This window comes from Erigeron canadensis, chromosome 3, assembly GCF_010389155.1.
Source record: "Erigeron canadensis isolate Cc75 chromosome 3, C_canadensis_v1, whole genome shotgun sequence".
Lineage (NCBI taxonomy): Eukaryota > Viridiplantae > Streptophyta > Magnoliopsida > Asterales > Asteraceae > Erigeron > Erigeron canadensis.
The window spans coordinates 30,427,762-30,444,098 of NC_057763.1; the positions used below are offsets into that span (position 1 = coordinate 30,427,762).

The 16,337-nt window shown below is 30.6% G+C and overlaps 1 protein-coding gene across 1 annotated transcript; it reads right to left on the reverse strand.

The window, feature by feature from the left end:
- Window positions 1–1,009: 1,009 nt before the first annotated feature.
- Window positions 1,010–3,134, reverse strand: LOC122591885 (lipoxygenase 2, chloroplastic-like). The gene is made up of 5 exons (XM_043764113.1): window positions 3,120–3,134; window positions 2,734–3,035; window positions 2,374–2,640; window positions 2,245–2,284; window positions 1,010–1,735 (listed from the first exon to the last, which is right to left on the reverse strand). Exons 1-5 carry the CDS (start codon window positions 3,132–3,134, stop codon window positions 1,010–1,012), a joined length of 1,350 nt encoding a protein of 449 aa, XP_043620048.1.
- Window positions 3,135–16,337: the final 13,203 nt, after the last annotated feature.

Genomic DNA, 16,337 nt, shown 5'->3' on the forward strand with positions numbered 1-16,337 from the left:
GGGCACTTGATGACCATCACTAATAATTTGTTAATTTTGAACTAAGTATGCGAAAATTTCTTGATTTAGGAATCCCGATTACTTGTGACCCGAAAAAAAACTCATTCTAAAACTACAAACCACATGGACCAATCTTCCAATTAACTCAACTATTGAGAGTTGATTGCAAAAACATAGAGTTGATTGAGAAAATGGCCCTTTTTCATATTAAAGGTCAACTTTGCCCCACACATAAAAGACATGTAACATATTTAAATGATTATATTAAACTGGATTAAGTGAAAAAGGATCATGGTTGCAACAAAACCAAGTTTTTAGGGACTAAGAATGCTAGTAAACTTTTACAAACCATGACTACAAGATGAGATGCACATGTGACATGTGAAATAACATACAATTAAGTAGTTAAAATAGTATAGCTTTTACAATCCAAAGTTTTAATTGCATAAAATTATTACAAGTTTACAATATTTAACAACACAATTGATTATGCATGTAAGATCAAGAATTCAAGATTGATACATATACATTTTAAATTTTCATACCAATATTAATTTTAGATTTTCTTTTATACAAAGGTAACTATATACGAGTAAATCTTATGATTTTTACACATATTTATATAATATTCACCATAAGACTTTAAACCTACAATTGATGGGTTGTGACTTGGGAACATACATCATATATCAATCTTAGTGATAGTTTATGTGATATAATAATTATCGTAATTTATGGTTGTGAATGTCTAAAACTCATATTCTACTTTATGAAGTAGCTTTTGGTCACGTACATATCAATAGTTGAATACGATGTGAAACATCTTAAGTTTTGATAAAACCTTTCACAAATAAGTAGTGTCATTGCTATGTATATGACAGGAGATATATATTTATAACATTATAAAGAGATACTCAGACATTGTAAGTAAAAGTACTAATGTACTATATGCTATAATGTAACTATCATCAAGCTTCTATCCTTGGACAAATGTGAACATTCAAGTTGATTAGATGGAGATGTTATACGGGACACCTTTCCCAGTCACCCCAGGTTCAGAAAATGGTTTAAACAGCTCATACTGCAACAACCCTGCTCCATTTCGGCTCCTCAAATTAGGATCATTGTTTCTCGAGTCGATTATACTTTCAAGGTCTTGTATATTCCTTTTAAAATCTAAGAATGCAGCCTTTATAACTGGCTCATCCTTCCACGCAGGATTTGCGTTGACACCAATGTACTCTTCATCTGGAGAATGAGCTGATAGGATGTCATAAACGGACATTATTTTGGTAGCTTGAATTCGAGAAGGAAAGCAACGCAAGAGCACGTCCTTGGGGTTGTTTATGAATTCTTGCCACTCTTCTTTGGTTAGATCTTCATTAGGCATTTTAGCTCTTGCAATGGTTGGTCTGTTAGGAAAATACCCTGCATAATCATATTGACTAAAGTTGACTGCCGAATGATGGCCAGAACATACCCACATCATAGTTGAGACAACTCCAATCAAATCTTCTTGTGTTTTAAGTTGTGGCCACCATGGTTCATCTTTCTTGTCTCCATGGCCGACAGTTCGGATTTCAGTCCACCATGCTTGAAGTTCTTCATCAAATTCAACAAGTTCTGATTTTTGATAGTAGTGTTTGATATATGCATTAGCCCATTGTTTAATGCAATCCCAAAGAAGTAGACCATCATTTGCAAATGGGTAATCCTCAATTGCAAGTTTTAAACACTACAAGAAAAATGTTAATTAGTGACGACTTTGCTTGGTAACGATTAAAATTTGGTCACTAATAACCTCAATTAGTTACCATTAAGAAAAAGTGGTCACTAAATTTGGCCACTATACAAACTTAGTGGCCAAAAAATAACATTTTTTCGTCTCTAAACAAAATTAGTCACGGACCTTTAGTGACGAAGAGTGACAAAAAGTGACCACTTAAAATTTGGTCACTAATTTATCATAATGACCAAATTTTCGTCACTAATTTTGTTTAGTGACCAAATTTTGGTCATTATGATAAATTAGTTACCAAATTTTAAGTCGTCACTTTTCGTCACTAAAGGTCCGTGACTAATTTGGTTTAGAGACGAAAAAATGTTATTTTTTGGCCACTAAATTTGTTTAGTGACCAAATTTAGTGACCACTTTTTCTTAATGGTAACTAAATGAAGATATTAGTGACCAAATTTTAGTCGTTACTAAGTAAAGTCGTCACTAATCAACATTTTTCTTGTAGCGAAACCATGTGGTGCACTTTGATCTTCAACAGCTATTCCCCTATGATCATAGAATGTAGAAATCTGTAACTATATATCGTTGATATATACAATAGTTCTTTTTGTTGTGAATATGTTGGAACATATTACCTTCTAATTAGGTCAGCGGGAAGTGCCTCGTGATCAAAGCGCCATTGTTGAGCATGTACATCAGAGGAAAGTTCCAAAACATATTTTCCGAGAGTAAAAGATGACTCTATAATACCACCAGCATTGAAAAGGGCTCGTCGAGCTAAGCCATTAATAAGCATTGTATACCGAAAATGAGGACTCAATAGCCTATGTAATGGGTGCATTTTGCTAAGATGACGGTTGGTAGCAATTATGTAAGGTTCAGTTACACAATGAGTTCGTAACCTGATGTGAAGTTGAAAAGATGTCAAAAGGCTTTCATATATATATATATATATATATATACATACACATACACATACCAAAATTTGGACTTACCAATGGCTAATAAGCACTTGATGATGAGAATCATGAGCAAGGAAATGTGCCTTAGCTAACTTCCAAAGCCAGGCACCTGTAGCATCAGAACAAGGTGTATACACATGCTTCCATTGTGGTTTTTCATCACTTGGTGGTCGCGTTAATTCAATGGCTAATGGTCTCAATGTTCCATTAGATGTTAGGAACATTAACATCCTTGAACCATAAAGTGTTGTTCCTTCAAGCTCCCTTACTCTATTCACATATGGTAGCAACAGGTCATGGTAATCTATAACGAAAAGCCTCTTTTGTTCTATTGCCTACAATGGTACACATTGAAAAGCTTTAAATACTTACTTAACAAGCACAACATTATTTTAGTATGTACATTCCTTTAAATTTACCTCTTCAAAAGCCATGGAACCTCTTAGCTCATGCTCAATGTCCTCTTTGGTAATTGTGGATTCACTTGGTCCGTAAATCTTGGAGTCAAGCTTGCTTGTCAACGGCCACTCCTATATTTTTAAATCAAACGTTTAGCATGATGACCCTTCAACATTTTTTTGAGAAACATTATCCAAATGGCAAACTGTATTCTAGTTCCGAAAAGGGATGCCACTTTCAAAAACGTTGATGGAAAAAGAGTCAAGACTTTGTAAAAAACTAAAAATTATATGAATCGTGAAATGCAAGAACTTATTATAGAACATACCTTAACCAACTTTATGCTAAATGGATTGGCACCAGCAAGTGTTTGACGACAAACTTCCTCATCGCGTAACCAAGAAAAAGGATCCCCTATAGAAGCAATCATCAACAAACCACTTCAATGTATAATAATAAAAAAAAAACAATCGAAACATACATAAATGTACATCTATATTGATTTAGAATTCTTGCTTACTGGCCATAGTTCGTGGACTCTCGTATTGAAGTACATTTGTCTTACTACCACCAATGCCTTTGATAAACCTTCTTAAATCTTCTATAAATCCATTTGCAGATGGAGATGTATCAACACTTTCATTATAAAGCAAGTCAATATCCTTGAATGAAGAAAACCCCTTATCTTCCTTTGTAATTATTGAGACTAAATTTGGTACAACACCATGCAGTATAGAGTTCAATGTTGCTGCACCAGTTGTTACAGTTTTTATGTCTGATAAGTTTTCGTCTCTTGGCACATACAATGGCACACTTTCACTTGCTCGCAACTTCGACCATGGTTCTGTTATTCCACAACAATGTCTTTAGCTTTATTCACTATTTTACTTTAGATACATGATTATTTGAGTAAGTATAGCTATAGCACTTATGTGTTGATGTCTTTAATTAGGTTTTTTGTTTTTGCCTCATCTATTTTAGTTTATTTGTTTTAAATTTCTAAGTACCAAATATGCCTTTAGTTAAGGCTATATATGTGGAAGGAAACTAATATGTAGGTGAGATCAACATGAAAGGTTTGTACCTGTGGAGGTCATTTCATGACCATTACTACAATGCCTAGGGTAAGGATGTTTTTCCCCTCCAAGCACCGGTCGGGCTAGATTTGAGTTAGGATTAGGATCACCCATATCATAATCATAAACCCTCTCAAACGATTTCCATTGTCCTTCATCGTTTCCTTGAAGAGACTCGAGGTCTTTCTCCCTTAAACGCTTAACTCCCTCCGGTGTTTGACAAGGTAGATATGACTGTCATGTTTTTTGAGTCTAGACTTAGTAAGTAATTCGTATAAATAAGTTTGAGTGAATTGTAACGATGTATAGATATATGCCTATTATTTGTTTTATTTTTGTTATTTCTAGTTTTACATGAGACAATAACTAACCTTGTTGGTAAAAAAAATTCTTTTGGTAGAACTATCATACTTGGATTGAATCCAAGAATCGCAAGTAAATGTGACATTCCCATCATCAAGAACAATGTTTTTGATGTACATCTCTTTATGATGTTCATTCTCTACCAATATCGCGCCTATCTCCCCAAATTCACCAGGAATCTGAAACTCACACCGGTATCTGCACAACTTACTCCCGTGGTCCAATCCATCATAACGTGCATATGCTTTGACCGGCTCTTTCTGGTTTCCAGACGCTTCATAAATTTACAAACTCAAATTTACTAAACATTAGTTGTTCAACCAATACATACTTTTTTTGGTGTATTATTGTAGTCCATTTATGTATAGTTCGTAAAGATATATACCTATACCTCTATATCATTTATTTCTAAAGTTGTGTAATAATTTTTCAGCCATGTGATTCAGTTTTTTTAGTTAAATAGCAAGCTATACCCATATTCCTCTTTTGTTGTACTCTTAGATATACAAAACTTATCAAGATGAGCAGAAACAATCTCCAACAAGAACGATCTTCCTAAAAAATCAGTAACACGATCAGCCGTCACTTTTCCAAGATTCAACGTCAAATCAGCTAATGTACTACTAATAGTTGGTTGAACAGTTATGACACCTTTCACCGTTCTGGAGTTGCCAATTATAGGCGAGATAATGGCTTTAATGGTATTACGAGTGCAACTAATACGTCTATGTGAGCGTTTCTTTAAAGGTGCTCGATGGAGAAAAGAAGTGGAGGAGGCAATGTGGTATGTATGGCCATCGACGAATGGTGTGTCGAATGACACTAGGTTGAAAGAGTGTGATCTATAGATTTGATCAGCCTTCAACATTGGTGTTTGTCTTTTGATTCTAAGCAGAATGTTGTTTTTGTTGTTTGAAGGTTTGAAATGGGAACCATTACTTATAGAGAAAATTTTCTATCAATAGAGAAAAAAATTTTGCATCTCAAATAAAGTATATTATGAGAGATCCCAAACATAATGTTTCTTTTTATGAAATAAACATCAAAAAAAAAATGTTGAATATTATATCACTGTTCAACAAAGTTGAAACTTCAATGTGAACATGTAAATGAGATTGAAAATTAAGAAAGATATTATCTAGTTTAAATTTTTTTTAAATGTTACTAAAAGTCAATATAAATTCACGAATATAAGATGTGTGTATAGTATGGGTAAAGATTTTATCAACACTTTTAGATAGTTACATGTGTAAATGAATATACATTTTTCAAAAACTTCACTAAAATCCACATTTGATAACATTTTTTAAATCAAATTGTGTCATTAATAGGTAAAAACTATTAGCATAAATTTTACTCATATTTTTTTAAACAGTGTCACATGAGCTTGGGTTTAGTAACTAAAATGTGTGTCACTAAAATCATCAGCACAACGTTTTGTAATAGTATGTAATTTTAAGAAAATGGCAAATTTAAATTTAAATGAAACTCACCACTCACATTAGAGATAAACCAATATTTCATGGGTTAATCATAAAACATACCAATTATAGAAAATAAGTTTTCCCTCTAAAAAATAGTGGGTTCTTTGTGTCAAATTTTAATATGGGCATGTTATGCCGTTAATAAAAATTGGGCATATTGACCGGTCTAAAACATCCGAAAACTAAACACCGCTAATGTATAAAGTAAGGTTCATGGAAAAAAAAAAGTGAATGTCTGGAATGCGTAAAAGCAAAGAACTATCAAAAGTTCATATTAGTTATACTACATTTATATGTTACATACTTTATCACGAAATAAAATATGTCGATTTTAGATTATTCGGGTCACATTTAGGCCAAGATAGTAAAACACAATGGCTCGATGGGTCTACTTCAAGGTTGGGTGATTTAACCTTTAACTTGATCCGGAAACAAGTATTTTTTTTTTAAACAGCAACTTTTATTTAAAACATTCTAGCAAGATGCTAGCATCACAATTACAACATGTTAAGCAAAGGATTATGTAACCATCCTATCCAACTACAATTCAACTTACTTCTAGTATTACACCAATTATACGACAAAGCCAAAATTTCATCGAACATAACTGCCTTTAGAGGAGGCTGACCACCAAAGATAACTTTATTACGAACTCTCCAAATGTACCACCATAGCACATAGAAAATACCTTCCAATACTTCTTTTAGCTTTACCCCGAATTTTGAGACTCATATATCATGAAATCCATTCCTCTTATGATCCGGAAACAAGTATTAAATGGGTTTATTATTGGTTTCCACTCAAAATTTGAAAGTGGAAACTCTATTAGACATTAAAGACAATATTAGTGGAATACACTATTGAACTTGCGTTCGAGTCTAAAGTAGTCTCAAATGAATCACATGTTTACATGTCTTAAATAGTTACTATCATCAGACGCTTTTTAGTGATTCACATAATGGTTGCTAAGTTACTATAAAAACCTTGAGACGAATATTTATTTGTTCATTAATATGTACGTATACTCGTGTTATTTGATGAGATTTTCAAGTGTAAAATTAACTCAGAATATATGGACTAGGTTAACAACTAATATTTTCTGTTTTAAAAAAAGAGGGAGGTTTCACAAGACATATAACACCCGTAGCCTCACTTCACAAGTTATAGTTTAACCCGATCATACATAATTAAACGTTACCAATATATTGTTTGTCAAAGTTAATTCATTTCGGCTAATCTTTAAAAAAAATACGTGTATAGTTTAATTTTCTTAATAAAAACTATAAAATAAAGTTCGGAAAAAAAGGTATCAAATGATTAACAATATAAGTTTCAAGTTATATGATCATTACACGTTGAATAAATTGGTAATTAAGTTTATTAATTAACTAAAAAACATAATAAAATTTAATAAAAATTAATTAAGAATTAGAAAGACTTGGGCTAAGTATCGGACTTCGGCTTAACATATGATAGGTTCAAGTTAATTAAATTAAAAGATTAGCCTATATATGAGTTAGAGTCCATGGGAGGTGACCTTAGCCCATGAAAACTTGGGCAACATAATTTATTTATATAATATTTAAACTCTTAAACCTTAGGGATATTGATTTTTGATCTCTCTATATATATAGATAGATAGATCTTAAGTGCTCATTTGTTTCTTGCAAGAGCTTTAAAATACCGTAGGAGCATACTAGCTGAAATTTCTGAAGGGTTTTACTAAAAATTGTTGGATCTTGGAGCTAATATATCCAATATCCTTAAGGCATCGATATAACAATATTCATATACCATTACATTTGATACATGTGTCACATACTTACATATATGCACTACTAACTTATGTTGTCTGCTATTAAAATGTTACATTGAGTTAACTAATTAAGAATGATGATAAGTTCATCATTTGCAATAGCGGATTGGGTTAGGTGTGGCTGTTTGGGCCTAAGTACTATGTATGCATGAAAAAAATGTTGGGCTGAATTGTGAGATCAAAGTGAGGCCTAATGGGCCATACGCTAGGTAACGGCAAAAATATATTATCGTGTGAAATATTTTGTTAAATATGTATGAATTAAGGTTAAGTGTTTGAGAGAGAAAAGTGAGGGAATATGGGAAATATGGAATATATTATGAAATAAGGTGTCATCTATTATTCTACTACATACTAGATTATGAACTCACGTATTACGCGGGAGAACACATTAAAAATATATATTAAATAAAAGTAATGATAGATGTTAAGACGTATAGTTTACAATTGATTTTTGCTATAAAAACTTGTTTTGTTTGATACAATTATTTATTGGATAATTGAATATATCAAGATAAACTTAGCTGACGAGTCGTTTCAACTAATAAAAGTCATAAACAAAACGTTAATTTATGGCTTTTCGAAAGTTAAATTTTTTTAACATCTTATGTCTTGTATAATTAAAAGATAAGTATATATCTATTCATACTTTAACATTTCACGCCATAACGTACAACACTATATAAACATACATTTAATTAAGCTCATTACAAAAAATATTTTTAACAAAAGTTATTTTTGACTTTTTTTTCAATAGCTATATAGTGATTAATTATAAAGTCAAAACTTTTTTAAATATTTATAATATAAATACTTTTTGATTTTGATAAAGAAAAAAAAGTATATTCATATTAAATAATTAAATAACCATTGTTTAATAAAGGAAGTTGTAATACATCAACAATAAATATGGTAAACATTTCCCATTAAAGGTCTTAGTAATTGTGTGGTTATGACATTTGCTAACATCAATAGATAAGATTAAAAGACAAATTGACGGTTACACTTAGTCATGTAATTGTGATATTAAGAGGATTATTAAGAGAATTTGTAAAGAAAATTACCAATAACTTTTTTTTAACTAACATAATCTTACATTATATCATTGTCAAAGATGGAACTTTGGTTTTTATTCCAAAAGGTAATAATTTTTACAAAGTGAAATAACCCCATATTAGCTTAAATAAATAGAATATTAAGCATTTAATCTTATTATGAATTCTATAATCATCTAAAAAGCTATAACAACATATATATATATATATATATATTATCAGAATTCTATATACATAACTTCCTATGATTATTTGCGTATTATAAATGACAAAAATATAGTTCTTGTAATTTGAATAGTTATACACAACCAACGAAATGGTAATGTAGATTTATGTATTCCTTTGTCAGTTGCCAAATTTAGTTTTTATGCTAAAATTGTTATCAAACTAACCTAATTATAAATTTCAAAATATCCTTTTTAACGGCTTTTTAAAATTACTAACGGATCATAGGCTACAATTTAAATGTGTCACTAGCAGTCCATCCGATCATATTTCAATAGAAGAACACATTAGGAGGGAACCCAATATTATAAGAAAATTTATTTTTTATGAGAATTGAACCCATAACCTTCTAATAACATAAAAATTAGTTTTGAAAATATATTTTTAAAAAGTGATTTAAAATTACTAACGAATCATAGGCTATAACTTAATTATGCCACCAGTAGCTCACCTGATCATATTTCAATACCCAAATACTTTGGAAGAAACCTATAAACATAAGAAAAACCATTTTTACAACATTTATCCACCAACTACTAAAATAAGTAAACTACCTCATTTTTACATAAATTACCTTTACATCAATAGCATTACTCGTCACCGCCACCAATCACTACCACTGCTACCATCGCTGCCGCATTGTGTGTTGTTAATTGCTACAACTAAGAACGTATTCAAATCTCGTGAATTTCACGGGCGCACTTATAGTAACTCTCTGAAACTTTATAATATAAACAATAATTAAAATAAACACAGTGATCAATTTATGTTTATATCAAATTTTAAGATTAGATAAATAAATATTAAGGCATAAGCTAAAATCAAATATAAATTATACAAATTAAAAAGTATTTCAAAAATAAAAAAGCATAAAAGTATTCAAACTAGCTAGTAAAATTCCGAAGCATACTCTACAAACTAAAATTTTGAGTTACAATGGAAAGGTAATAATATTTCATTAAGATAAATATGTGTAAAAAAATATGAAGAATATCATGAATAAAAAAATTATACATCCTTATTTACTTAAAAAGGGTATTAATCTTTAACTGTATCTAAAAATCACATTAAGCATACACACACAAAAAAAAAGAAATTTAAGCAAATAAATATCCAAATTTTCTTTCGTTATATTAATAAATCGATGGATAGATTATATATTATAGTAAAGATAAAATATCTTACCAATTCAATGTTAAAGATTTATAAGGTATGTTGTTAGGTTGAAAATCGAAAAACTATGATTTATTCAGAAATAGCTGAAGTTCAGTAAAGATATTTGTAGAGAATTCTGGAGTCAATCTGAATAAGTTCACTGAAGCTTCACTTCAGATCAAGATCAGCCCAAACTGAAAGCATTCATTCTGACATCGAAGACTGAAGAAAGAGAATCATCTCAGAAGCAGAGCCCAGAGAAGATTCCATCTGATAGAAGACTGAAACATCTCAGTGTAAAGTACTTACAACACTTTACACTGATTACGAGGAAGCCTTTTTACTTTATCTTATTTATCCAGTTATTTACATAACACCTGGTAAAGTGATAGATTGAGTAAAAAGTTAGGAATAAAGTGTGAAACGTCACATCAAATGACTTTCACACTTAAGCTTAACACACACTTTTAAGGAATCAATTTGAAATTCTTAAAATGTATCCCAACCAAGTATTATACGGCTAAGTACACATCAACATAAACTTTGTCTATAAATACAAGGCTTCTCACAACTTGCAAAATGTTGGAACTTTTGACATTGCAACTTGTGAGATATACTCTAAATATTTCTTACGAGTATTTCCAAGTTATTTAGATCACTTTTATTTCAAGGTTGTTTAGATATTTTCACACTTGTGATTATCTTTGTTCCGCAACAACCTTTGTATTTGTTTATATCAATAAATCAAATACATTGAAAAGTACATCGTGACTCAATGTCATATACTTGATTATATACATTATTTATATAGTTTCGGCACTTTAGTTTCTTGCTATTTACTTTCAGTTATTTACTTTTTTGTTAATATCCATATTTGGATCACATTCTGAACTGGTCATCTTCCTAGTACAAAATTACTTGTCAGTCGGGTTTACTTGTTATTCATCTTGATTTGAGACTCACATATGTAATTAACGTAGATCCACTAAAAAGAAATGTATTTAGTATTTGATATATATTAGTAATTTAAGAAATGAATTTAAAAGAAGTAGGTGATGTAAGGAAAGTAATCCATTGGCTAGAATTTAACCTTGCTATTCATCCAAAGGTTATTGTTTTTTATAAATGAATTTAGGATGTTGTTTTATTATAATTGGGAGATTTACATGTGGTGATGGAGGGGTTTATATAGAGAAACATTTTACACACAACCCCCTCCTTAATTACATAGTAGTCCTTCCTTAATTACATTATAAACCCACCATGCTATAATTAAAGGACTAAACTGTTAGAGCATCTCCAACCATAACTTGATGAAAGACTTTTTTGATGTAAAAAAATCATTGAAAGGCTTTTTACCATTACAACCAAAAGCTTTTTGTTCAAATAGCTTGACATTCTTCGAGCTATTCAAAGATAACTTATTATATAAAATATTCATTTTAATATCATCTCAAATTTACTTTTCGTCTTTCTTTCTATTTTATTCTATTATAATAGATTATTATAGGTGTACTTTTTAAAGAAACTAATTATAAATACAAATATATTGAAAAAAGCTTTTGAGAATATAATTAATAAAGAATGATGTGTAAATTAAAAAAAGCTATTATAGCTTTTTACCACTGGAGGTGCTCTTACAAATATAAAAAACACGCATTAGCTATTTATTTAAAGCTAACAAATACCAACTTGCTCATTGTGTTAGTAAAAGTATCCTTATCAATGGCTTTCAGTGAAATATCTTGTTAAATACCAACTTAGCTCATTGTGTTAGTTTTGTTGAAATTGGATCGTATGACAAAGCTGTACTAATTCTAACGAAGAAACCCCCAAAATAACTTGACCCAAATTGGATCGGTACGATGCACAACATGTACATCAAAAACGATTTAATCATTTAATGGAGTCAAACCTGATAATTCCATAATTCTTAACTTCTCGGTAATTGGTTTTAACGATTACCGACAATACCGCCACTGCCATCACCACCTCGCGCCACTACTACCATCGTCGCCGTATTGCGCGATAATATGAGTTGTTGTATATAAAAAGCCTTTCATTGAATTTCTCATTAGAAATAAAAATTAAAAATAATAATAATAATAATAATTAACAACCATTACTCTAGCATAAGATTTAAACCGTAAAAAAAATCAATAATACTAATAATAAAAACAACTTGGTCTCGTGATCTTTTGGAACCAATTGGAACATTTTTTTCCAAAATATTAGTTTCAGGCTACGAGTATTTAATTTTAGATATCACGAAAGCAAAAACGAATTTGAACCTGCAACCCATTTATAACATAAATTCTTTTATAGCAAGTTAGCAACCCCCACAAATCATTTGTGGTAACTAATTTTATTACTACTATATATCCAGAACAAAGATGAGCCATAATTTAGACCAAAAGTCCAAAACTATTAAAAATTTCGATGGTTTCCACTTTCTAGTACAAATGTAGGGTCCATTATCCTCACTTTTTGATCCAAAACTCTCTGGCACATGTGGCATAAACTTTCTCAAAATTTTACTCATCTAGTCATCTTATCTCCATAACATACTTCCTAGATTCTCAATAATGTCTCCCTCAAAATTCCAATTCCAAACAAATAACAATTTGTACGGCTGTACACATGATTATACATGTATATTCTTGTCACTTTTTACTACGAGTTGTCATGCACACCATTATTGATTTATTGTTAGCTACAACAAGTTATATATTCAAGCAAACAAACGAACACGATATATGATAAGGGTTTATTAAAACTAGTCATATAACTGCGCGATACGGCATTGTAGTGGTAATGATGGTGACGACGGTTTATTAAAACGATCAAACTTTATAATCCTGTCAAAACACAAGAAAAATCAAAAGGACCTGCTTGTCTTGTAAGTTGTAAATTAAGGGAAGTGATGATATAGTTAATTGAGTTAATTACAGAAATCGTCCCTGTTGTGGACCTTTACTTGCAGTTTTCGTCCCTAAGTTAAACTTTGCTCCGTCAACACTTTTGGTCCTGACCATAAACGTTCATTAAAATGAGGTCACGTGTCTGGCACGTGATGGGTAATCTCGTAATTTGGCTTCGAGTTATTTACAGAAATCGTCCCTATCGTGAACCGTCACTTTTAGCTTTGGTCCCTAGCTTTTAATAATTAATTTTAAACTAAATTTAAACAACCAAAATCTTATCAACATATATTAAACTAAATCTTATATACAAATTTTTAGAAATAATATACACAAACTTTTAATAAATCACAGAAACTGCTCGTAAGTCACGACAAATGAAAAAGGTATGAGATGTGATTGTGTGAATGCCAATATAAATACATGTGTGCGTTAGTATATTAGGAAAGCATGAAATAAATTGAAGCACGCGTCTCCTAATAACTTCGAAATTGAATTCATCTGAGTGATGGGGTTTCCATGGAAGCTACGACAAATTCCGGTGACTCACAACCACCGTCATCTCCGGTGTCTCCAAACCCGGTAACCCCTCCTTGTCCTCCAAACCCAGTAGTTTCTAGAAGTTTGTATATAAGAGTTAGTTTAATATACGTTGATAAGATTTTGGGTTTTAGATTTAGATTAACTAATTTGGCTTAAAGTTAATTATTAAAAGTTAGGGATCAAAGCTGAAAGTGGTAGTTCACGATAAGGATGATTTTTGTAAATAACTCGAAACCAAATTACAAGATTACTCATCATGTGACAGACACGTGACCTTCTTTTAATGGACGTTTATGGTTAGGACCAAAAGTGTTGATGGAACAAAGTTTTTTGAACTAAAACTGTAATTTATTAAACTTAGGGACGAAAGCTGTAAGTAGAAATCCACGACATGGACGATTTCTGTAATTAACTCTAGTTAGTTAATTAGTTATCATTTACCTAAATGGTTTTTATCCTAATCTCGTATCATTAAGTTGTACTGATATATACAGTATAAACTACACATGATATTAATAAGTATATTTAAAAAGAGATGATATCAGTATTACTTATCGAGAATTAAGTCGACGCCTATTATGCATGGAATGATATTATTATTGGGAAATTGGGACCGTGGGGCGACTTTTTTAGAAAGAGCTAAGGAAGGCATTAATGTGAGAGGCCCAATAGTCCAAAACCAGCCTTTAATGCCTATAAACAATAATAATATCATCTCTTTTCCAGCTTTGCACTACATTTTCTTCTCCAGTAAATAAATTGTATTCTATAAACAATTTTACATGAATCGTCTTAAATTTTGATTATGTATATTATATGTAATGAATTCCCAAATTCTAATTTTGTATGTATTCAATCAATTAAAAACGTGTAAACTGATAATGTGACATTAGACGTGACAACTTATATGTGGTTGTTATGGATACCCGGATACATACAATAACCAGGATTTTAAAATCCATTATACAAAATGCACATAATTAAAGTTCGATACACAATGACAAATTGTATAAAGTTATTTACATTATAAATTACTTAACCCGTTAGCAAAATATTGAACTTACTCGAGTTGATTTATTTTCTTCTCATTATATATATTGAAAGGTGAATTTCGGTTGAAACTTCGTGTTGCAATTTGACAACAAGAGGTCTAGCATACGTTGTCTTAACTGGATCCACACTAGAGAGTTCTCTCGAAGTAGAAATGCTTATTTTAAGTACCCAATAGGGGAAACCCCTTACTAATCCGTCCGAAAGCACGACGAATAATATGGGTAAATTCTATCTCTCAGACTTGAACCTGAGTATACCTAAACCAAACTCATATAAAAGTACTGCCTATAACTCTTTTTTTTTTTATATATAAAATCATATATATACTAGTGATCATTAGCCTAAAATATAAGTCAATAATATTATATAAAGTCAGTGACTAGATAACTAACAATTATCTTATATCTCACTACTTTCTCAGAAAAAAAAATCAAAGATTTAAAGATTAAATGAGATAATGATTCTATTGAAAGAGGAAAAAGAAAACATTTTCATTTCATAGTTTTGTTAAAAGATCATGTATTTACCAAACCCAAACGTTCATATTATTTGTAATAGTCGGGGTTAATCAAAGCCGATGATACTAGTTCTACAAATGTTTTTACGAGTTTTACAAAGTTTGAAGATAAAAGTACTATATAGTTCTTAAACATTCCATTCTGTGACATATTCCATTCTGTGACATATGGTGTAATTAAGATTCATGTCGCTTTATATATAGAGAAAAATGAGTATGGACTGTTATGCACTAATTTTAGTGAAAAATCATTCACATGTCAATATTTTAATTTTGAATAAGTGTTTGACCCCCATGATTTATATGGTTTAAAAAATGGTATGTGAGAGGTTTTTCACCCAACTTAGGTATTTAACGGCCTCATATTCCCTTTCCCCTTATATATATATAGAGAGAGAAGGGTTAGGGATTGTAAAACAAGTATTAAAGTAAAACAAATAAGACAATCTTGACCCTTAGATCATGGTTAAATTGATGCACGAAGATTCACGAAGCAATTGATCCACGATGATTTTCATGATGCATAGTGATCTTCACCGAAGGAAAACCTATTGTTTTATCTGTTTTATTTTAATAATTTATTTTACCTATATATATATATATAAACAATCCAGTGAGAATACTTTTAAAATAAGGACGGTGGAAACACTTAAAAACATCATTCTGATACATTAAAAGTCCATAAAACTAACATAGTGCATAACTAATTATCATTATTTAAGTGTTTAACAACACATTGATCCGTCAAAATCGAAAAAATCACGTTTTTTGTTTTGTGCATCCATCTTGGATGCATATTCATCAAAATGATGCATCCAACAAAAAACGTGATTTTTTTTATTTTGACGGATCAATGTGTTGTTAAACACTTAAATAATGATAATTAGTTATGTGCTATGTCAGTTTTATGGACTTTTAATGCATCAAAAATATGTTTTTAAGTGTTCTCACTATTGTTATTTTAATTAAGACTGTTCTTACCGGAGTGTTATCATATATATATATATATATGGAACCCTTATTTTTAGAA